The sequence below is a fragment of the Eschscholzia californica genome, unplaced genomic scaffold, assembly GCF_041429995.1.
Source record: "Eschscholzia californica isolate CP2 unplaced genomic scaffold, dmEscCali1.0.p SCAF_6, whole genome shotgun sequence".
NCBI lineage: Eukaryota > Viridiplantae > Streptophyta > Magnoliopsida > Ranunculales > Papaveraceae > Eschscholzia > Eschscholzia californica.
Genome location: NW_028238483.1, coordinates 15,539,286 through 15,563,482, shown reverse-complemented (window position 1 = coordinate 15,563,482; position 24,197 = coordinate 15,539,286). Strand labels below are relative to the sequence as shown.

Genomic DNA, 24,197 nt, shown 5'->3' with positions numbered 1-24,197 from the left:
CCTTCATCGAAGAAGAGAGTGGTGAGTTGGAGAGAGAGAGTGATGAGTTGGAGAGAGAGGTGACGTGGAGAGAGATGAGTAGTGGAGAGGGAAGTGAGGTGGAATTTATGTTTTTGTTTTTGATTTTATTTTGAAAATATATTAATGGGAAGGGTAGTTATGACATTTCCTTGAAAATAGGAGGCCATATTTGAATTTACAGAAATTTGGGGGCCATAAAGGAAGCTGGTCACAAAGTAGGGGGCCATATGGGAATTAACTCTAATATTATCAATTGGAAGAAAACTCTTTGTTCTATTAAATGGAAAATTCTTCTAGTTTATCTTAATCTTTTTTTTGTTGAACTTAGTTTATCTTAATCTTGGGAGGTATGTCTAATATTCACATAAAGGGACGACATGATTCGTAAAGTGGAAAACATAAGAAAATTGTGGTAACTTTTGAAATCTTTCATGAAAATTGACAAAGAAATCTTCCATGAAAGGTGGGTTCCATATACCTTACTCAAAGAAATCTTTCATGAAAATTATACTAAAAAGGAAAAAGAGGAAAATATAAAGGGGGTCAAGGTTCACCTTTAGCTATCCTCCTAGACCTGCCAAACTTTTGAAATTTAACAAGAACTTCTAACTACTACCTCTCTCTTTATCTGTCTATCTCTAGCACACAAATTATATATCTCTATATTTAGGGTTCTAATTTAGTTGATTTTATCTTCAAACATTAGACACCAAGTGATCTAGAGAAAGAGGTTAACATGGGTGGGAGTAACAAGGTGATTGTTGAACCCATTGTTAATAAACTTTATTGTTCACAAACTCAAACAATTCTAACATTTCGGAGGAGGCCCCGTTTAGTGAATGGAGGAGGTTTTGTTGTTACAAATAGTAGCCAAAAGGTTCTTTTCAAGGTTGAAGGTTGTGGAACTCTTGGTAACAAAAATGAATTGATGGTAAGAGATGGTGATGGAGATTGTCTATTGCTCATTCGCCGAAAGGTAGACAAATATTTTTTACTTTTTGTCCAGTATGCGTAATCCTTAATTTATTTACACTATATATCGTAATAAATACATAATACTGACGACTTTTTTTTACGTATACAAAAAAAAATGTTAAGACCTAGTATCCAGCTCATGTATAATTCAAGTTCGAAGATGCCTACAAGTAGGTTCATGCTTGGATGACATGTATTTTTCGGAACCACAGTACAAAAGGGTAACAAAGGTTGTAGCTCTAATAGCCGAAATTGCCTACTAAAAGGTCCCAATAAAAAATATATTTGGATTTATAATAATCAACGAGAGTGAATCTTCACTACAATAGCTTATATTAGAAAGTACCGCCCTTCGTTTGCTAAAAATTTCTCATTGATTTTTCTTTTTGTGCAGGGAGGTATTGTTGAAGCCCTAAGCATGTACAAGAAATGGAGAGGGTACATGAGAGATTATGAAGGGGCTGATAAGTTGGTATTCAGTCTCAAAGAACCTACTAATTCAGCATCCTCATTATGCCTTATTAATATGCTAACTACAATTAAGGTTGAACCAAGGAGGAGTGACACCTTAAACTGGGATTTTCAAATCCATGGGTCTTTCCATAATAGAGCTTGTAGTATTATAGACTCCGAAGGAAACATTGTAGCACAGGTAACTTAATAAACCCACCCTATCTACATCTATGAGAACTGTTGTTTCGCCGGAATATGGGAGCCTACTTCTGCCAGAAAGCTAATATGTCCAGCTTTGGGTCCCGGCGTTTTTCTCTCTACATGCCGGAACCAATGGGAGCCGGTCATATCAGCTTTTGGGCTGAGGTCGACCTCCGTTTTCGAGCCAAACAACATTTTTTTGCTTTATCTAAAGAGAGTGCAAGAGATTATTATATTAACGTAAGGGACTTGATTGTTTATGCAGGTTGGAGTGTTGAAGACGGAGAGAGAAAGTGTTAGGGATGTGTATAATGTGGTGGTGCAAGCAGGGGTTGATCAAGCTTTTGTTGTTGCCATAGTTGCCGTGTTAGACAATACAAATGGCGAATCTACTACATGTTGACTCTCTAGCTGATAGCGAGTGTGGGTCGATTACAACTTAGATGTGGATTTCTTTCTTTCGAAGTACCAAATTACATATCCCAAAGAGCATGCTTCAGCTAGCGGGCTCGCCCCTTGTGCTCTTTCCACTATGCCTCTGGCATCGTATGGTTCTCTTCAACATACGAGGATACTTGCTGTCCATTGCCAGGAACTCCCCTGTAATGAACTTCGGGGTGTCAGGAAGGGAGTTATCTGTTCGCCTAGTTGATCCTCCAACTGTCTAAAGATGCGTCTTTTTTCTTTCCCCCCTTTCTTGTAACTTCTCTTCTTTACCCTCTCTTTTTATGTATAATGAAAGTATTTGTTTTTTGGCTTGGTCAATTACCTTTCGCTTTTCTGGTCTTCTTCTATGCTTATATATTCGAACGTGGAACCCTTGTATGTTATACCTCGATCGGCTTTTGAGATTAACCTGTGGTGCCTGTATGTCAACCAAACTAAATTTAAAGTTCAATAGGGTAGTATAATAAATCAAAAGTATCAAATTGTTAATCTCTTGAAGGGATGTCTTCTGTTCCTGTGCTACAAAAATGTGAGAGTACATAATTTAACTCTTCAACTTCTTACGGTATACCATGCATATTGAAATGAGCCTTCACTTTCACTGGAAAAAAAACATCTTGTATTAGACGAATGATTACAGAATGAAATTATAGTTTAAAAGTTCTCATGCATCGAATTCCATAGCAACTTAAGATACAACGAGAAAGAAACTCAATGATATATGGGTTGGTGATTTATATCATTTGATCCTAAGGGTCGATATCGCTAGAATGTTTGCTGTTTCGTTCTTAATTTTCTCTATTTAGTTGTTGATCCTTGCTTGTCCCTTAACATGTTCATCGTGTTTTAACATCACAAGCTATTGAAAGCAAGGGTCAGCAGAGGGTCGGATTCCTGGGGATAGAAAGAACAATAAACTAAATCAAACCATCTTGACTTGTATTAAGAGAAATTTCGTGAAACTATGTGATTTCATATTCGAAAGATACTAGCTAACTCTTTTGTGTGTACAATTTCTCTCTAAAAGACCTAACTCAATGAAGGAGGCCAAAGTATTCAAACTTAGGACCTCCTTATTGGCTGGGTGGATTCTGGATATCTTCCACAGGCAATTGGCCCAAAAACAAGGGAAAGGTTAAGCTATCTCATTTCGTAGTTCATTTTCCATATGGCTTTATCGTGTGTTCTTCCTATACACAATGAATTATAAATAGACAGAGAGGAAAGCGCTTCTACATGAACTAACATATCAAAAGGAAACAATATACTGAGAAATGTCCAAAACCACACGGTTTAACTTCTCGAATAGGAAAACTGTTTGAAATATTTATATTTCAGTTGCTAACTCGCTCTTGCATTTAAGTTCATAAACAATTTTTTATTACCACCGAAATCCATGGCAGAAGACTACGAGATCCTTGGAACCCGTTTCATATAACAACCTTATGAGGTTTTCGCATAGTCGTTCTGTATTGTAATATTCTGTTGTTGAAGATTTGAAAACAAATCATGCACCCCAAAAAGTAAAGAAGGTATAACTAGTCCAATAACCATCATAACATCTCAATTTTCTAAAATCGATTGCACTCAATTTTCTACAGAATTACATGTCATGCACTAAACTTCAAAATAACGGCAATTTGCTCAAAATATGGTTCTAAGCATAGAAATTAAACTTCATTTTTGGTCACTGAACCTCCCTTTAGGTGTAATACTAGACCCTAGCTTGATCGGACGGAAAAATCACACAATAGGGGAACTTTGCCATTATATGACTAAACAAGGGTCTCATATCATATGGATGTTACTTCAGCTGATAGCCTGATATTAAAAAGAAAACGCGAAAACTGGATTTAGGGTTTTTGAACCACGGACATCTTGCTCACAAGACTAGATACAAGATCGATGGGTCACATCTTGTCTGAAGTCTGACTCGTCTGAATCTGAATTATTTGAATCTGACTTGTCTTAGTCAGAGACATGAGAGTATTTCAGAAAACAACCTACTAATTAATACTCCCTCCGTCCCATATTGAATGACCTAATTTCTATTTTGGGTTGTCCCATTTTAGTGTCCTGTTTCTAAAAATAAAGAAAAGAACTTTTCGCTCTTTCCAACAATACCCATTACTATAAGTTTAATGACAACTTTATTTAAAAGTAAATTCAACTTTTTCATTGTAAATTACAAAAGTTAATGAGGTTACAATTGAAAAAACCATGTTATTTTTTAAAGTCAAACTACAATGAATGATGTTCCCTTAAAAAGTTGGGTTTTCAAAATAGGTCATTCTTTTTGGGACTGAGGGAGTACTTATTTTATATGTGACAAGTTCTGTTTTGTTATATGGATTCAAATGGATACAAAATCAGCCTGAGTCAGATATTTGTAGTCAGACAAAAGTAAACCATCTGAAACAGAATTAGAGAAAGAAATATTACCTAAGTAGATGATCAGATTAAACGTCAGAATAATGACAATTTGTTGGAAATAGGGTTCTAATGTTACCAACTAGACATCATCTTAAAGTAACTACCTTTTTCTGGAATCAATATGCAAATATGGCTACATGCCTACGTAGGATTGAAATTTATGGCTTTTCTTACCAGGGTAGTCTGCACTCTGCTGTTGTGTTACACAACTGAGAAGCAATTGTTGTTAATTCTGAATTCCATAAAAGAAACTGTACAAATCAAGAGACAAAGATTACTCTTCAAACGGGAATCGAACAGAGAGGGAGAGAGAGGCCTCATGATTTATGCCCAATATATAGGCCTGCGACACATTTTAAGCTCAAAGAACGTCACACGAGAAGGGCATGCTAGAATAATTTCATATAAAAACAGGATCGCATGACCAAAGAATATAATATTTGGGACTTCTCTACTCATTGTCAATTGGTTCTTAGTTTGATGTCCATAAATATATATAAAAAGAGAAATAAGTGTAGATAGATAGGAAAAACAAGATTTCACATGATTTTGTGCCAATCAGTTTCTGAATTACAAATTTTGCTATGGTTTTGTAATACAACATACAGTGAATTCAATACGAGCACTACCACTACCTATTTGGGTGCATTTTCAAGTAAGTCTCTAAGAACAACTCTACTACTACATCTTTATTTACCAAACTAAGGTTGTGTTTGTTTGTTTTTTTTGTGGCTGAATCTGAATGAGCTGAATTCGTTTACAAGTTAGTATGTCTTTCAATCTGAATTATTAAATCTGAAGTTAATTTTAACATTTATACCCTTTTAAGTAAGTGAACAATTTTTTTGAAAAACAACACGTAAAAGTTATTCTGCTTCCACAGTCGAAGAGATGCCATACATTAATGACACCCAATAACCAGTGAAATGTAAGCAAGCGAAAAACCAAATAGTGATGAGATTCTTTTGGAATTAGTATCAAACGACAAGCAATTTCTTCTTCTTGACCATCAAATGCATCTGCGAAAACTAATAGAGACATTATGAAGTTAGAAAACTCACCACCTACATCAACACCAGTTCCATGTTTACCTCCATCGCCCAATTTTGTATCACCTAACTTGCCATCATCACCAACATTGCCGCCACCAAAGCCTTCTTCTTCTTCTGCTCCTTTATCTGTTACCGAATATGAACACAATCTCCATTTCATGCTCTCATTCTAGTAACGTGCTGAAGAGATTGACCAATATCAAACGAGGCATTGTTGGTCTTCTTCTGAAGCATGAACACCAAATTGAAGAAACTTGGACAAATTCCATCCATACCTGCACTAAAATAATGAATGACACAATCAATAATCTCTTTGTCGACACTCAATCAATCAGACATCTTTCTCTTTTGTTGCAGATATATATAATGATCACGAAGAACTCTAGTTTTTCGGAGTTAAGCTAGTAGCTAAACCAAGAATATAAATATGAAACCTGAACTCACGAGTTCTGCTTTTATAATTTTATACAACTAATAGAATCCTAAATGACATAAGATAGCCTAGTATATTACCGAATTTTACCCGAAAAAATGAGGTCTCATAAGAACAGATAGGCAATCTCATCGACCTTGTTTCTAACTAGACAGCTACAAGACCCAATTCACAAGTCCATATCAATTCACTTTTGCAAAGATAGAGATACCTATCCATGTTCTTCAGGGATCAATAACAAGTGCATGCAAGACCATGGAAATGCTGGTTAATCCACAATACGCAGGTTCAGACTGTGTTTGGAAGATTAATGTTATCGACACCCAGACACAACCAACTACTAAATACTAAGGTATATACTAGAGTTAAATGCAGTCGGCAACAATATTATAGTCCTCGAAAGGCTCCATATGATTTGTTTTTCATTCATTCAGTAGATAGACTGGAAAGTAAGAGAAGCTCCTAGCTCTAGTACAAAAAGAGAAAAATGGGTATTAGAAAAACTAAATGTGGATCACTGGATCTCCTTACTGCGTCCAAATGAAACCCTAGAAGAAAAAAGTCTATGTTAACAACAGCCCACAATGCCATAACTATGATAATAATATATTGATTTGTCATTTTACCTTCTAAACAAGCCAAATAAACCACAAAAAGTCGATCAAACCCTTGTTTCCGTTTTCATATAAATATACAAAGGGATAGTTCAATCTAGGTTCCTTCAAGAATTGGGGATCCCTAATTATCATTACCCACTCATTCAAATCTCTCAGACAATATGAAAATATCATCTTCTATAGATACCATTAAACATCACAAGGAATACATATAACAAACAAATGGAATATGGAGAGTTCTTTTCTCTTGACAGAATCAAACAAGCTTCATATAAATGGTAATGGATATCAAATTAAAACCCAAATCATTATTAAGTTCAAGTTTTTCAAGTTGAAGAGATACCTTAGAGAGAGAGAGAGATCACCAAGTCTTTTTGTTTTGACTTTTGGGAAGGTAGAGAGAGGTATTATCGTTGTGGATTTCGGTCGAGGAGGAGAAGCAAGCGTAGGGCCAATTTAAGCATCTCCAATCAACACTCAATCTTAATGTCCTAGTTGTCAAGGGCCAATAGAGATTCTCTTTCCTAAATGTCAATATAGACACACTCTAATTTTTGTTGATCTCCAATGGAGATCTAAAGTGTCTATACTTAATACACATGTATTTCTTCAATTCAATAGATAAAAAGTAGTTGAAAAGCAAGATTTTCTATTGGTTGAAATTTAAAAGTAACACTTAGAGAGTCTCAAGTAGACACTCTCATTTTAGAGTTTCTCTCTCTAGACACTTTAGAGCATCTCCGATGCAAGACTCAAAAAAATCTCTATTCATCCTATGTGTCAAGTTTCAATTGAGATTCTCACTCCTAGGTGGCGTCAATAGAGATCCTCAAATTTTTTGTGTCTCCAATGCAAAACTCGAAACTTATTTTATTTACTTATGTGTCATAGTTATTTTTGTAAATAAATAATTAGTTATTTTAGAAAATATAGAAGACTCGATTTCTATTGGTTGAAAATCAAATATTGGTGAGGTGGACAATTAGAGATATCTCAAGAGGACACTCTAGAAATAGAGTGTCCTCTTGAGATATCTCTATTCCACCCTCGACACGTCATCTTAGAGATCCAAATAGAGTGTTGCATTGGAGATAGTTTTTAAGAAAAAACTCTAAAAATCCTAAGTGGCACTCAGAGTTTCTAAGATTGAGTGTTGCATTGGAGATGCTCTTATAATAAATGTGTCCACCTCATATTGGAGTGTCTAATAAAGTGTTATATTGGAGATGATTTTTTAACAAAAACTCCAAAAAGTCTATGTGGCACTCTAAATGTTAGAGATTGAGTGTCCCATTGGAGATGCTCTTAGAGCATCTCCAATGGGACACTCTAATAAACACTCTAAAAATCTAGTTGTCAAGTGTCAAATAAAGATTCTCTTTCCTAGTGTCAATATAGAGACACTCTACATTTGTTTGGTCTCCAATGGAGTCTCTAAAATATCTTACTTAATACACATGTCCCTCTTCAATTCAATAGATAAAAAGTAGTTGAAAAGCAAAGTTTTCTATTGGTTGAAATAATAAAGTAACACTTAGAGAGTCTCAAGTAGACACTCTCATTTTAGAGATTCTCTCTCTAGACACTCTATAATAAATGTGTCCAACTCATAATAGAGTGTGTAACAAAGTGTTCTATTGGAGATGATTTTTTAACAAAAACTCCAAAGAGTCATATGTGGCACTCTAAGTGTTAGAGATTGAGTGTCCCATTGGAGATGCTCTTAGAGCATCTCCAATGCAATACTCAATCTTAGAAACTCCGAGTGCCACTTAGGATTTTTAGAGTTTTTTCTTAAAAACCATCTCCAATGCAACACTCTATTTGGATCTCTAAGATGACGTGTCGAGGGTGGAATAGAGATATCTCAAGAAGACACCCTAGAAATAGAGTGTCCTCTTGAGATATCTCTAGTTGTCCACCTCATCAATATTTGATTTTCAAGCAATAGAAATCGAGTATTCTATATTTTCTAAAATAACTCAACTTTTTACGGGCTGTGGGTGCGACATTTTCGAAAAAATATTTTGATCCTGGGGACGTGTTGATATTCCAAATAAAGAACCACTCAATGTTTGTTCCGAGGTTAGTCTCTTGATTTTCTATAATATGACGGTACATAGAACTAATGGTGAAGTTGCCTGATTTCGTTAGCAACCATCTCACTATATCTTTTTCCTGTCCCTGTAAGCTAATGTTGTATATCGTATTGCCAATGCCAGAACTAAAAATAACATTAATGATAGTATTATTCCATTGAGTATCATGAATTAACTAGGCGAACCGAGTAAGGTCAGAGTTAGTGTGGTTAGGTAGGGGGTGCCCGGGGATCCAGTAATCCTGCCAAATATTTACCTGCGTACCTTTGTGACTTTCTCAAAATATAAGATTTTTTATGGAGTTGTGTTTGTTGATGTTCTTCCATATCCAGGAATGGGCTAGTTTAGCTGGGCCTTGGGTAGAGGTGTCGGGGAAATATTTAGCTTTGAGGAGTTTGACCAAAGCGCATTGGGATCTTTAAGCAATCGGCAGACGAGCTTGCTAAGGAAGGCCTGGTTATATAGATTGAAAAGACGGAGGCCAAGTCCTCCCAGTTTCTACAGAAGATAGATGGAGGACCATTTAAGAGTGTGGATGATTTTGGTTTTCCCACCAGAATTTGGGAGAAAGAAGTAATTAAAATTTGCATATAAAAGGGGTAATTTTTAATCTTTTCTGTTTTCAGTTATTTTGTTATGTTTATGTTGGTGAAGCTGACTTTGTTCTAATAACATGCATATGTCTTTCATCTTGAGAAGTTAGAGTTGGGCTTACCATTGAAAAGGAAAATATATATTGCAATTTTAGAGACCAAAAGTAGGTGGACAATTTTTTATTTTAGGGAAAAATAGAACCCAAATTTAAGCTAGTGGTAAAGGGTTTTAGGTAAATAGGTCAAAATAATATTGAAAATGAGTAGAAAAACACAAAACATTTGATAATTATTAATCAGGTAAAAAAAAAAGTCTAAAATACTCTTTTGTCTTTTGTGTAACTAATTCTTTATTTTTTCTTTAAACTTTAAATTTATATAAATTTTTTTTCAGATGTGGGATTTCTATGAAACTTATATATTTAGAAAAGATTTTTCATTAGCTTTCTAACAAGATCCATACTCAATACATTTTCTAAAAAAAAACTTAAAAAATGGCGTTTTTTCTGGACGTTTTTCTGCAAATCGGGTTTACAATTCTTGTAAATTGGATTTGCAAAATGTAAATGTCAATCTGCGGTTGCAAAATATAAACTTCAAATTGGATTTGTAAAATGCCAATTGCAAGCTCTGTAGATGGTAATAGTAGGTTTTTTTTTGATGAAGAGTGGTAATAGTAGGTTGTAGCTCGATTTGCAAAACTTGCAAACTCGATTTACAAATCGAGAAACAAAAACTGAAATTTTCTCTTCTTCAAATCCGAAAAAATCTTCTTCATCATTAGATAAAACCTCACTTGGGTTTCAGATTTGGTTGTGCGTCATCATCAACATCAAAATAAAACTTATTATCGACAACACATTCATCATCTTCATCAATAATATTAAGGTTTCAGTTTTTCTAGGATTTGTCAGCATATTCATCATTATCACCTAAATAAGAGTTTTGTCTCACTATAATACCACCAAATCAGTTATTAGGTGAATCTTATGTTGAGGAATAACTAAACTGCGAAAAATATCAGATGCAAAAGAAGATTCGAACTAGAAGAAGAAGATGAAGAACAAGATTCGAACTAGAAAGAGAAAAATAAAGTTTAGTATAGAGAGAGAAGAAGAAAATAACTGAACCGAGAAAATATTAAGACGAAGAAGAACATTCGAACCACATGAAGAAGAAGATTCGAACTTCAAGAAGAAGATTCCAACGAAAGAAGATGACGAAGAACCCTAAAAATTTTTGGTTCTTTTGAGAAAGAAAGTGGAGTTTATTGGGTAAAGATATTTAGAGACTCAAAAAAATAAAAAATTACATGATTGCTAAACGCCCATATTATATTAAACCTTATATATCATTACCAAATTTGTAGCTCATAGAAAAGAATACATAGTTGACATGAAAATTATTTTGACCTAAACAACCATTTCGTGAGTCTCTAAAGTTAAGTTAATGATAATTTAGTATTTGCACACTTTTTGACCTGAATAATAATTTTCAAATGTTTTATGCTTTTTCACTTATTTTCTATATTATTTTGACCTACATAGAAATTACTCCATCATATATTTAGGTTGTGTTTGATACAGAACTTTCCCAGAGAAAGTAGAAAAAATTTCTCTAAATTTTTCGTTTTCTTTGTGTTTGATAGTCAATTTAGGGAAAAGGAATTGTGGCATCACGTGATCTATTTTTCTTAACTTTCCCCAAAACAGGGGGAATTTAAGACCCTCCTTTTACAGGAGTAAAACTTTCTTTATCCTTTGAAAAGAAAAAACAACCCTTTTGTACTCTCTCACAACTCTACTCGTTTTCTCTCTCTCTCTCTCTCAATATGCTTAGTTATGAGTAAAGTTCATCTTCATCATCCTTGACAAAAAAAAAGTTCATCTTCATCAATGCAAAAAAAAGTTCATCTTCATCTCTTTCTCTCTCTAAAAAGCTCCACACTTCATTTTCGTCTCTACCTATACAATTATCCCTAATTGATGATTCCTCTTTATCTAGGTTATTAATAAACTTTCAGAAGCTTGGAGGTAATCATAATGAAGAAGAAAATCCCTCATTCAAAACATTCTTAGCCATAGAAAGCTTCATTTTCGTCTCTACCTATACAATTATCCCTAATTGATGATTCCTCTTTATCTAGGTTATTAATAAACTTTCAGAAGCTTGGAGGTAATCATAATGAAGAAAATCCCTCATTCAAAACATTCTTAGCCATAGAAAATCCATAGAGAACTGATCTCTCTCTCATGATGGAGTATGTTTCTTCACACACAAATACTATATAATTACAATACACATACATAAATTAGTTTTGAGTTTTCTGTTAAAATTTTTGGGTTTTTTCTTAACAAGCTTTAATTTTTATTTTTCTTTTTCTTAACAAGTTTTGATTTTTTCTTTCTTCTTAACAAGTTTTGATTTTTAATTCTTCTTAACAAGTTTTGATCTTCCTTCCTTCTTCACAAGTTTTGATCTTTATTTCTTCTTAACAAGTTTTGATTTTTAATTCTTCTTAACAAGTTTTGATTTTTAATTCTTCTTAACAAGTTTTGATTTTTAATTCTTCTTAACAAGTTTTGATTTTTATTTCCTCTTAACAAGTTTTGATCTTTCTTCTTAACAAGTTTTGATTTTTCTTTGTTTTTCACAAGTTTAGATCTGGAGCATATGGTTAAAAGGTGTGATTTTTAGTTCTTCTTCACAATTTTGATTTTTCTTTCTTAAGAAGTTTTGATTCTTCCAAAAAGAGAGGATTTTTTTTTATCCCAAAGAAAATTTTGATATATTTTCTTCCTGATCTAAATATTTTTTCCAATTTTTTCTTTTCAGGATTCTTTCACCTTTCCGTAACACCTCTTCTATCTGGCTATCTACTTCCATCCATGAAAGGTTTGATTTTTATTTCTATTCTTTTAGAACAGAACAGTTTATCTTAAAACTAACTTGTCTTTGTTTCTTCTAATATCTATTGGTTTTGTAGATCAGAAGCAGATGGATCGGATGTCAGCCTTGGTTAAAGAAAATTTTTTGACTCAAATAAACCTACAAGTAAGAAAGGTGGTATTTTTTTTTCCTCTTTTCTAGATGTATCTATTATTTTCTTTCAAATGTTTTTTTTAGGCGGATCTGCAGTGAATTTTGAGGGTTAAAGATTAGATCTTTGTCATTGTTTCTTGCTTAAAGGTATTGATGTTTGTGTCTTATTCTCAAAACTTTTCAAAGATTTTTTGTTTTTGCACATAAAATAATCAAAAATGATGCTATGCCCGGTTGAATCCCGGCCCCAATCCCGGCCGGGTGAGTTGGCAGTCCAACCGGGCATAGCAACATGACGTGGGTTGTGTTTTTGGGCATTTGAGTTTTTATTTCATTTTGGATCCCCCGAATTTAGCTTCTTTGAAAATCAGTCCTTTTAGTCAAAACAGGTATCTTCCTTCTTTCAGTCCTAGGGCAAATTTCAACCGGTTAAGAGAGCGAAACGTTTTGGGAGAAAAACATCTAGGGTTTTTCATCATTCTTCCTTCTTTCATTAACAAAGGTAAGATTCAAATCTCTTATTCTATCATCATCTATCTCTCTTACCTCTTTCTCTTTGCTAACTCTCTTTACAAATTTCTAATTCTATAGATCTCTCTCTCTCTACAAACCCAAGCTTCATCTTAGGTTCGATTTCGAGCTTGGTGTTGGCATCCTGCCACTTCCTAACAACATCTTGGTTTGAAGGTACTTTGTTGTTATCTTTTCAACTCTAATTTTTGAGAACTTTTTATGGTTTTGCCCTAAATTGATTTTATTTGTCTTTCTTGATGAAATTTTGGAGAAATTTTTATGATTTTGCCCTAATATGATTCAAATCTTTGGGGTTGTCATTAACAATCTAATTAAAGATTAATCAATTAGGTTTGTGCTATCAAATATTTTGTCGAAAATATTAGTCTATCTAGTAGTTTATTTAACATTTGGTCTCCTGTCAGAATCTGTTGGTTGGAATTTGTTTTCTTTGGAAAAACTCAAATGAGAGCATAGTAGTAGAGATCCTCAGATAATTAGAGCCATTATCGACAAATTTCATTAAGTATTACCCGACGAGTAATTTCTGTTGAGGTTAAGTATTTTACCAAAGTCTGTAGTTGGGTTGTTAATGGTATCTGTATTTGTATAAGATTTGTATGTCAAATTGGAAGAGTGCAAGTATTGAGTATTAAAGTAGGCCAGCGCTTTGGGGAAAGCTAAATAGTTTCCGGGGTGTGAAATTTTAAAGGGAATATGTAGAATTTTGAAAATTTTCCGGGGAAATATATTTTATGGGGAATATTTTCTAACACCTCATGTATTCGCCACCTCATCGTCTTCACCGGTGAAGGTCGCCGGCCGGCCAAGTTCCGGCCGGCGACCTTCAACCATAAAAATAATTTTTTTTTTTTTTTCTTCTCCTCTCTCTCTAGATCTGATCTAGAGAGAGAGGAGACCTCCATTGGAGGTCGGAACAGACCTTCAAAGGGTCTGTTCCAGACCTCCAGGAGGTCCGAACAGACCCATTGAAGGTCTGCTCGGACCTCCAATGGAGGTCTGCGAACAGACCTTTTGAAGGTCTGTTCGCAGACCTCCATTGGAGGTCGGAACAGACCTTCAATGGGTCTGTTCCAGACCTCCATTGGAGGTCCGAACAGACCCATTGAAGGTCTGTTCGGACCTCCAATGGAGGTCTCCTCTCTCTCTAGATCAGATCTAGAGAGAGAGGAGAAGAAAAAAAAAAAAAAAAAATTATTTTTATGGTTGAAGGTCGCCGGCCGGAACTTGGCCGGCCGGCGACCTTCACCGGTGAAGATGATGAGATGGCAGAGAGAGAGAAGTGAGGTGGAGAGAGAGAGATCTGAGGTGGAGAAGTTATTTTGCTTTCCCCTAAATAAAATTGTCAAACAAAATTGACCAATTTTTGACCAAGTCTTTACACCCCGGAAACTATTTTGCTTTCCCCAAAGCGCTGGCCTTAAAGTACCTTAATTTGGAACAGGTGAGATTTATCATTCTTGAAAGTGAACTCACCGATTTATCATTTCTCCGGCAACTCATCGTCGTTTTAAACAGGTGAGATTTCAATCAATCTAGTTCTTTCTAGAATTCTCTATTGAAATGCCCTCCATTTAATATTCTTATATTCAATACACTAATTCTGATCTATGATTTCTAGGGTTTCTAATCATTTTAGTTCATTGAAAATACTATATTGTGTTTGTCAAAATCCAATTAAATTTTTGAAGTGAATGAGGAATTAGCTTATTCTTGTTTATATATTTCCCTAGCCGTATTTTATTGGTTTGTCTTAAAAATTTGTTTCACATTATTGACCTAAAATGTGTAATATGAATCAACCCAATCCGCCTCAATTGGGCGGTTCAAATTTCAAATGGGGTTGAGTTATCAGAATATCATAGCTTGAATTACTGGAAGTTATGCCCTAATCGATCTCGATACAGATATTAGAGCATGAGATTGGGGAAACTGTAGTATCCGCTGAACTCTCATATTCATCCTTCACTGGTATTCTCTTATGTTCAGGAGTTAGGATGCCACCATTAGCTTAGGGGTTAGAGATTTTCGGTCTCTCTCTTAGAAAACCTAGTCGCCATTTGTGTAGTTTTCTTCTTCGATATATTCATTCAAATTTAAAAATTTTGGGGTTCTTTTGGTTTCGTGGGAGTCAGATTTGTCATCAGGGTCTCGGCTATTCAATATATTCTTATTATTCATGTTGTGGATTCTGCCGTAATACAATTTCTTTCAGATATAGGACACATTGGTTTTATTCTCCCCTTATTTTGTATATCATAAAGAACCAAATAGAATTTGATGAATGGCGTTTCGACATCGAGTGGGATCCGAGCAGCTTTTTCTCACTGTGTACAACAAGTACGAACCTACGATTACCACCATTACCTTTGTCTCCTCCAACTCGCCCCTCATATGCGGAAAGCTGCATTTGCTCTCCGTGCTTTCAATGTAGAAACTGCCAAAGCAATGGATGTTGCTTCTGATCCAAGAATCGGTCTTATGCGTCTTCTTTGGTGGCAAGAAGCCATTGACAAAATCTTCTCTCACAAGAAAATCGAACATCCCACAACTCAGGCTCTCTCATCTTTAATCGTCGAACACAAAATCAGCAAAAGTTGGCTAAAGAGATCCGTTGAAGCTCGGATTAACGACGCAAGAAGAGAGGTAAATGACATTCCCGAAACAATCGAAGAACTCGAAAAATATGCAGAAGACACAGTATCCACCATCTTGTATATGACACTTCAAGCCGGAGGAATAAGGTCAACAGCAGCTGATCATGCAGCCTCACATATTGGGAAAGCAAGTGGTATTCTTTTACTTCTTAGATCTCTACCTTACCATTTTAATCGTAATCCTCAGATTCCATATATACCAGTTGAAGTAGCATCGAAACACGGGTTGTTAGTGAGAGAAGGAGGCCAAACTCATATCCGGATGGATAACCGTGATGGTTTACCAAATGCAGTTTTTGAGATGGCTTCTGTTGCTAATGTTCATTTGCAAAAGGCTCGAGAGTTGGCTAAAACCGTACCTTCCGAGGCTCTTCCTGTGTTGCTTCCTTCTATCCCTGCCGAAGTTATGTTAGATTCACTACGAAAAGTGCATTTTGATGTGTTTGATCCAAGGTTGACAAGAGGGGTTTTGGGTGTTTCTCCGTTATGGTTTCAGTTAAAGCTCAAATGGAACGCCTGGAGAGGAACATATTGACGTCAATTTCACATCTCAGCCACTGTCTTGGCTTAGTTTTACTCGATGTATAATTTATAATCTCTGTAACCTTCAGTTGTGGTATTTTCGAGCGCTTCGGCCATCCATGGCTTAAAATGGATGGTTTTGATGAGTTGAACTCTCAGATGATTCATTGATTGAATTTTAATTTTCTTTGAATTAAATGGAAAGATTCTTTTGCTAACATCTATGTTTCAAATTAAATTCTTATATTAATTGCTTATAAGATACTAAGAGGTGTAGTCAATGGGGGATTTTGGTTGACATTAAGTCTGTGAATATCTGCAACATTCAATCACAGACATTTCAAAGTCTGTAAATGTCTATGGTGTTCAAGCACAAATAATTTAAAGTCTGTGAATGTCTGAAATATTTAGTCATAAGTATTTTGAAGTCCGTGAACATCAGGGGCATTCGCAAATCCATAGACTTTAGTGGATTTGGACTTTCATTGACATTTTAGTGGATTCCAGTGTAAAAAAAGAGCCAATTTTTTCAACCAATATATAATTAACTGTAGACATTTTGGTGGATTGTATACTTCAAGAACAAACAATGAAAATGATACGAGCCCATATCAAAAACAATAATAATAAATAAAAACAAAAATAACTAAAAAGTAATAATAGTATCATGATAATATGTATTATCTCGGGCAATCCCAACCCATGTAAGGCTGGTTTGACATTACTAAGCGTTAGCATATAATTTTGTAGATTATGTGAAGGACATTCAAAACAATTGAAGTCAAATTTGTCTGCGGGAAAAGACTAGCCATTTATATCTTTGATATTTCAAAGATATATGATGTATCCATTCGCAGTGTCTTCAATGACGGTAGTTATCGGACTTATCAAATTTGTGTATTTTATTAATGATGTATCTATATAAGAGAGGAAAACAGACCCGACAGGCACACTAAGAACACATACTTCATTAGTCCGGGCGGAACAGACACATTTTTAAATTTGTCCACGTCGTCATCCGTATGGACCTTGCAAATGACCACATCTTTTCTTTCAGTGATCTCCCTGATCACGTGGTACTTCTTTTGGATATTCTTGAATTTCTGGTGTGCTCTAGGTTCCTTGGCTTGGGCGATTGCTCTATTGTTGTCACAATACAAAGCTATTCCCTCTTCTATGTCAGGTACAACGAGTTCCATTACGAACTTGTTAATCCAAACTCCTTCCTTGGCCGCTTTCGAAGCTGCTATGTATTCTGCTTCAGTGGTAGAGTCTGCAACAGTGCTTAGTTTCGAACTTTTCCAGCTCACTGCTCCTCCATGCAGACACAAGATGTATCCAGATTGTGATATGAAGTCGTCTCTATCCGTTTGGAAACTTGCATCCACATGACCTTCAACCATGAGTCCATCTTTCCCGCCGTATACCAAGAAGTGATCCTTTGTTCTTCTCAGGCACTTTAGAATATTCTTGGCAGCGGTCTAGTGTGCCTCTCCTGGATTCGATTGGTAACGGCTTCACATGCTCAAGGCATATGAGACGTCTGGGCGAGTGCAGATCATGGCGTACATGATTGATCTTATTGCCGAAGCATAAGGAACTTCGCTCATGGGTGCTAGCTCACCAGGATTCTTATGACACTGATTCTTGCTTAGCACAATGCCATGTGACATGGGAAAAAATCCTCTCTTAGAGTCTTTTATCTTGAACCGGTCTAGAATCTTATCTATATAAGTTTCTTGACTAAGTCCAATCATCCTCTTCAATCTATCTTTAGAGATCTTGATGTTCAATATGCATTCTGCCTCCCATAGATCCTTCTTTGAGAAACACTTTCCAAGCCGATCTTTAACTGATTCTAACATCGGAATATCGTTTCCAATGATTAATATGTCATTGACATGAAGGACCAAGAAAACTAGGTTGCTCCCACTAACCTTCTTGTAAACACAAGAATCTTCTGCATTCGTCAGAAAACCAAACTCTTTGATTGTCTCGTCGAATCGTGTTGGGTTTTGGTGTCACCTAGTGTTGTAAGCGGAATCTCAAACATCTATATGTTTAACTAGCTACCAGGATCAAATGCAAGAACTAATAATGAACTAGAATCGGAAAGAAGAATACCTTTATTCGTTTTCCTTCAAACTAGATTCCAATGCCTTTTCCCGAAGATGAGAGCTTCTATTGTAGCTCCTCTACTTGAGACATCCGAGCAAGTTGACTTGATCTCCCTTCTTTAATGTCAGCTAGGACCTTATTGAAGGTTGAAAATAACTCTTCTTCTTTTGACTAGATAGATAGGTTGGGAGCTTTTTCTCTAAAATCCCTCTCTCTCCATAGCTATCTGAGAGTCTGATTTTTTCTTGAGAAAATTCCACACCTTTTCTGTTCTATAATGGTCTATATATAGAGAAATCCTAATTAGAATCATATTTAGATTAGGATTCCATATGGGTCACATAAAAGATAATAGTTAGAAACCCTTTCTGGCTGGGAATCTTAGAAGGGAGGGATTCCTATCTAGGGTTTCCTTATGCCTTGGCCGGCCAGATCAGTCCCTTAGTGGGCTTGGCCTGGCCGGCCCATTAGCATGGCCAACCCCTTTTAGCCTTCCCGGGCATCTCTTTTCGGCCCCGGTTCTTCCTATCTTTGTCTGAATCTCATCCAAACTTTTTCAGGTCTGTTTAGATGGATCTAATCCATCTATTTGTCAAGTTCCCACTAGTCAACTCTCTCCGATTAAGTCACCACTCTTTGGTGTAATCCGATGTAGGATCCGGTCTATGTTAGCCGCGAATAACCGAAGTGACCCGACTATCGTAAGCGGCTTCTAGCTAAGCATTACGATCCCTAATTTGACCGGACTAGATGATCTTCTGGATTACGTTAGCGTTATCCTAATTGACAAAGTGATCGCATTTCCATCTTGCTCGAAGGACACTCCTACGGAAGGTCATCTCCTTCAGACCGAAAGGATATATCCTTCAGTCTCCCGATTGTCCTTTGGACAAGTGCAATGCATAAGAAGCACAAAGAATAATACAATTGGTTGTTTTATTTAGATTATTTTTGAAGTCTTCCTTGTAATCTTATTGTATACTATTTGTTATTGGAATATCAAATCATTTTTCCTAGAAAATACTAATATCATAATATTGTTATAGGATGATGCGGACCAGCCTTCCGGACTACTAGTAATAATGTCCGCTTTGGCACACCTGGTCCTCACGGTTTTAAAAGGCCTCACTAGTGAAGGATGTTTAACCTCTTAAGAAGAGCACCACACTCCTGTCTCCCACCAAAGTGGGATTGCTTTACGACAAATATATGATTGTTGGTATTATTAATTGGTAATGGAGCTGCTAAACCACCTTTTGAAATTAATACTCGCACCTTATAAAAGGGATTCATTCTAGTCAATTTCGTTTGACTTCCGACATTTTTAGGCGCTCTTTTCAGACTAACCAATCCCATAGCCAGAACAAAGCCTTAGAGTCAAACCAGCCCGAAGGTATCGGACTGGGCTAGTCCGAATCTTTGTTTTGGCTCTCGGACTGGTCAGATCGAGATTTCTTTAACCTCTCTATCTCAGACGAAGTTGAGAATTCGGTGAACAAGCCCAGTGGTGTTGAACTACTTAAAAATCATGGAGAGGAGAAGATGAGAATTGAAAAGGGTTCCTCATTTGACAATCTGAATCATGAGGTAAGTACTATGAAGAAACCATATTCATCTTTGAGTTAAAAATCATGGAGAGAAGAAGATGAGACTTCTACACCATTGTCTTCCATTGGGAAGACTAGCTTCAAAGCTTATTGATAAAGGTGGCCAATACGCGGACAACCGTTTTTTTATATGGACAACTATCTTATGTGGACAACGCAAAAAAATTAAATTTTTATATGGACATCAGTTTCTAAGGGGACAACTCTCTATTATTTTCACTCAAGTCCTCTTAGAATCAGATGTATTATTTGATGACCCCCTTCTTTCTCCATAAACCCTTGTCTTCATGTCTTCTATTACTTGTTCTTCATCATCACCCAAATTTCTAGAGACAGAAATTCCTTGGAGAAGCATTGGTGGTTATGGCATCAAACAAAGGCAAGGGAGCTGTTGTAGAATCTTCCCAAAGACAAAGGTTAGAACCCTAAAACTCTAAAACCAACCATGAAGAAGAAGATGGTACTGATGGCAGAGAAAATCAGAGAAGATGTCGAAGACGAAGATGGATCTGTTGGTTCCGACTCTGAAAACGATGGTGAAGAGGAAGATGAATCTTATAATTCGGGTTGTGCATAAATATGGCATAACAGAACATCACTTGCGACGAAAATTTGACATAATAAAAAAACTTGCCAGATTTTCGTCGCAACTTAGCTTCTGTTATGCAATATTTTCGTCGGTTTTCTGCGAAAATATGGCATAACAGAAGCTAAGTTGCTACGAAAATCTGAAAAATTGTCCGAAAAAGTTTATGTTATTAATGCATATTAGCCCGAAAAAATTTCTTCAGGTGCAGATTGAGGGATTTTGTCTTCTTCATCCATCTAGGGTTTGATAAAATAAAATGGTAGAAACTACAGTTTACTTTTAGTAGAAGTGAAGAAAGAAGAATAAGACTGAGAAGAGATTTTATCTTCTTCATCCATCTAGGGTTTGATAAAAAAAAATGGTAGAAACTATAGTTTACTTTTAGTAGAAGTGAAAAAAGAAGAATAAGACTAAGAAGAAGGAAGAAGATGAAGAAGAAGACAGTTTAGGTTATCAATCTTTAACTACTATTTTTGTTAGTAGTCCACAAGTTACTAATTATTAGTATTTAAGCCTTTATGGAGTTGTCCCCTTATTAAATCAAAGTCAACTAAGTCAAGCATAGTTGACTCGCATCGGGCTCGAAAATAGTTGTCCATATAAAAGAAAAGGTTGTCCGCGTATTGGCCACCTTGATAAAAGGGAAGACTTCTCCCTTTTTCCCTGATTTCTGGTTTGAGTAACAAATGAGTTTGATTTTGGAGGTGGAGGAAATAAATGAACAATAATGGAGAAAGAAATCAAAAACCCATCAACTATATTTAACGGAATGAAGTAGAAATCAAAAGCCCATCAACTATGAATAAACTGGAGTAATCAGCGCAGGAAGGGGCACTCTGGCGCTTATCTCATTTAGGTACGGCCACTAATTGCAATTTTGCTAGCCGCCTAGGCCCTGCATCTCAATAGCCCATTCTCCTTTTTCGGGCACGAATTGCAATTTTGCTAGGCGCCTAGACCCTGCATCTCAATAGCCCATCTCCTTTTTCTTCAGAGTACTATAGTAATAATCTTAATTTACCCTTCCACCCGGAGGATTCTATATTTGGATATGACTCGTCTCCTTTGTCGCCCATGTTTTGTTACTCAGCTCCCATCTCATTTTTTGTCTCTTACTTTTGCCTTTGGTTATCGGATTGATCTAACGTTTTATCTAAACTCATTAACATTTTCACTTCTACCCTTATTCGCAATTCAATCGCGATTCTTTGTTGGCTTCGTTCGGTATTTATACCCATACTATGACAACGATCTCAACTACCAGGTGTCCCACTCTTTTCTTTTCTTGAATAATCATATACTTTCATCAACTACTTTTTTGAGTACACATGCGAGTAAATACAAAACCAAAGAACTTCATATTTGTTGTAGCACTTCCATACTATTTTTCCCAGTGATTATTGCTTTTACAGGCAACTACAGTTATTACAACTCAAAACAGAAGTGAAAAATTCCCAAGAAAAAACAGTATCCAGGATATATCTATAGCCACCTCCAGCACCAAAAAAATGTTGGATCTTAGCTAGAACAAATGAATCCAATCCCTAATCAAAATCCCAATGTTTTGTTTGCAGAGAAGGCGCTACAAAATTGTTGAAATTCTGATTTCTACCAAAGATTAAGCAAGGGATCTCAACATTCCCGTTGAATTCCAAGCATTTTCTACTGGAATTTATTTAATCCTAGTTAATCTATTTTAAGCCATGGATGGCTGAAGCGCTCGAAAATACCACAACTGAAGGTTACAAAGATTATAAATTATACATCGAGTAAAACTAACCCAAGAGAGTGGCTGAGATGTGAAATTGACGTCAATATGTTCCTCTCCAGGCGTTCCATTTGAGCTTTAACTGAAACCATAACGGAGAAACACCCAAAACCCCTCTTGTCAACCTTGGATCAAACACATCAAAATGCACTTTTCGTAGTGAATCTAACATAACTTCGGCAGGGATAGAAGGAAGCAACACAGGAAGAGCCTCGGAAGGTAAGATTTTAGCCAACTCTCGAGCCTTTTGCAAATGAACATTAGCAACAGAAGCCATCTCAAAAACTGCATTTGGTAAACCATCACGGTTATCCATCCGGATATGAGTTTGGCCTCCTTCTCTCACTAACAACCCGTGTTTCGATGCTACTTCAACTGGTATATATGGAATCTGAGGATTACGATTAAAATGGTAAGGTAGAGATCTAAGAAGTAAAAGAATACCACTTGCTTTCCCAATATGTGAGGCTGCATGATCAGCTGCTGTTGACCTTATTCCTCCGGCTTGAAGTGTCATATACAAGATGGTGGATACTGTGTCTTCTGCATATTTTTCGAGTTCTTCGATTGTTTCGGGAATGTCATTTACCTCTCTTCTTGCGTCGTTAATCCGAGCTTCAACGGATCTCTTTAGCCAACTTTTGCTGATTTTGTGTTCGACGATTATAGATGAGAGAGCCTGAGCTGTGGGATGTTCGATTTTCTTGTGAGAGAAGATTTTGTCAATGGCTTCTTGCCACCAAAGGAGACGCATAAGACCGATTCTTGGATCAGAAGCAACATCCATTGCTTTGGCAGTTTCTACATTGAAAGCACGGAGAGCAAATGCAGCTTTCCGCATATGAGGGGCGAGTTGGAGGAGACAAAGGTAATGGTGGTAATCGTAGGTTCGTACTTGTTGTACACAGTGAGAAAAAGCTGCTCGGATCCCACTCGATGTCGAAACGCCATTCATCAAATTCTATTTGGTTCTTTCTGATATACAAAATAAGGGAAGAATAAAACCAATGTGTCCTATATCTGAAAGAAATTGTATTACGGCAGAATCCACAACATGAATAATAAGAATATATTGAATAGCCGAGACCCTGATGACAAATCTGACTCCCACGAAACCAAAAGAACCCCAAAATTTTTAAATTTGAATGAATATATCGAAGAAGAAAACTACACAAATGGCGACTAGATTTTCTAAGAGAGAGACCGAAAATCTCTAACCCCTAAGCTAATGGTGCCATCCTAACTCCTGAACATAAGAGAATACCAGTGAAGGATGAATATGAGAGTTCAGCAAGTACTACAGTTTCCCCAATCTCATGCTCTAATATCTGTATCGAGATCGATTAGGGCATAACTTCCAGTAATTCAAGCTATGATATTCTGATAACTCAACCCCATTTGAAATTTGAACCGCCCAATTGAGGCGGATTGGGTTGATTCATATTACACATTTTAGGTCAATAATGTGAAACAAATTTTTAAGACAAACCAATAAAATACAGCCAGGGAAATATATAAACAAGAATAAGCTAATTTCTCATTCACTTCAAAAATTTAATTGGATTTTGACAAACACAATATAGTATTTTCAATGAACTAAAATGATTAGAAACCCTAGAAATCATAGATCAGAATTAGTGTATTGAATATAAGAATATTAAATGGAGGGCATTTCAATAGAGAATTCTAGAAAGAACTAGATTGATTGAAATCTCACCTGTTTAAAACGACGATGAGTTGCCGGAGAAATGATAAATCGGTGAGTTCACTTTCAAGACCTAAACTTTGAGTTTTGAGATTCAGTGTTGTATCGTTATATTTTTTTGTAAAAGGTCTTTCATGAGTTAGAAATTATGAAATACATCGTAATTTGCTCATCTTTACTAATAGCATCCCTAACTTACTTGGATACCAGAAGATTTGAAACTTGGTGCCTATAAAGCAAGTGTTTTCGCTCGGAAAGAAAGAAAGAAGAACTAGAATTCGTTAGCCAGATTCGCTTTTACCTTTCTGCTAATCGAAGGAGAACAAACTTA

The 24,197-nt window shown here is 35.9% G+C and overlaps 3 protein-coding genes and 3 long non-coding RNA genes across 8 annotated transcripts in view; 3 read left to right on the top strand and 3 right to left on the bottom strand.

Moving 5' to 3' along the window:
- Positions 1-290: 290 nt before the first annotated feature.
- On the top strand, positions 291-2,428 carry LOC147531964 (protein LURP-one-related 6-like). Of its 2 annotated transcripts, none has more exons than XM_086646198.1 (3): positions 291-997; positions 1,391-1,648; positions 1,916-2,428. In XM_086646198.1, the coding sequence occupies exons 1-3, from the start codon at positions 758-760 to the stop codon at positions 2,051-2,053; spliced, it is 636 nt and encodes a 211-aa protein (XP_086502324.1). In that variant the 5' UTR covers positions 291-757; the 3' UTR covers positions 2,054-2,428. The 2 variants fall into 2 exon arrangements, with proteins under 2 accessions (XP_086502324.1, XP_086502325.1); XM_086646199.1 differs by having other exon boundaries at positions 699-997; positions 1,896-1,997.
- Positions 2,429-2,869: 441 nt separating this feature from the next.
- LOC147531962 (uncharacterized) lies at positions 2,870-7,090 on the bottom strand. Its single transcript, XR_015227316.1, has 3 exons — positions 6,976-7,090; positions 4,705-4,781; positions 2,870-2,991 (listed from the first exon to the last, which is right to left on the bottom strand). It is a non-coding gene; the product is annotated as an uncharacterized LOC147531962 (long non-coding RNA).
- LOC147531963 (uncharacterized) lies at positions 5,243-6,934 on the bottom strand. The gene is made up of 2 exons (XR_015227317.1): positions 6,642-6,934; positions 5,243-5,862 (listed from the first exon to the last, which is right to left on the bottom strand). It is a non-coding gene; the product is annotated as an uncharacterized LOC147531963 (long non-coding RNA).
- Positions 7,091-11,895: 4,805 nt separating the features above from the next.
- Positions 11,896-12,387, top strand: LOC147531961 (uncharacterized). Its single transcript, XR_015227318.1, has 3 exons — positions 11,896-12,008; positions 12,160-12,219; positions 12,311-12,387. It is a non-coding gene; the product is annotated as an uncharacterized LOC147531961 (long non-coding RNA).
- Positions 12,388-12,779: 392 nt separating this feature from the next.
- Positions 12,780-24,197, top strand: part of LOC147531959 (uncharacterized) — a 28,991-nt gene continuing 17,573 nt past the window's right edge. Inside the window, exons 1-3 of one of the 2 annotated variants that reach the window (XR_015227314.1) lie at positions 12,780-12,868; positions 12,958-13,053; positions 14,345-14,418. Coding sequence is in view for 1 of the 2 variants with exons in the window: in XM_086646196.1 (XP_086502322.1) it covers positions 15,181-16,092 (912 nt within the window). In the remaining variant the exon portion in view is untranslated. Of the gene's footprint in view, positions 12,869-12,957; positions 13,054-14,344; positions 14,419-15,166; positions 16,140-24,197 lie in introns of those variants that run through there. The other variant, XM_086646196.1, reaches the window with a different exon arrangement.
- On the bottom strand, positions 22,149-23,938 carry LOC147531960 (uncharacterized). Its single transcript, XM_086651221.1, has 2 exons — positions 23,879-23,938; positions 22,149-23,136 (listed from the first exon to the last, which is right to left on the bottom strand). The coding sequence occupies exon 2, from the start codon at positions 23,114-23,116 to the stop codon at positions 22,205-22,207; it is 912 nt and encodes a 303-aa protein (XP_086507347.1). The 5' UTR covers positions 23,117-23,136; positions 23,879-23,938; the 3' UTR covers positions 22,149-22,204.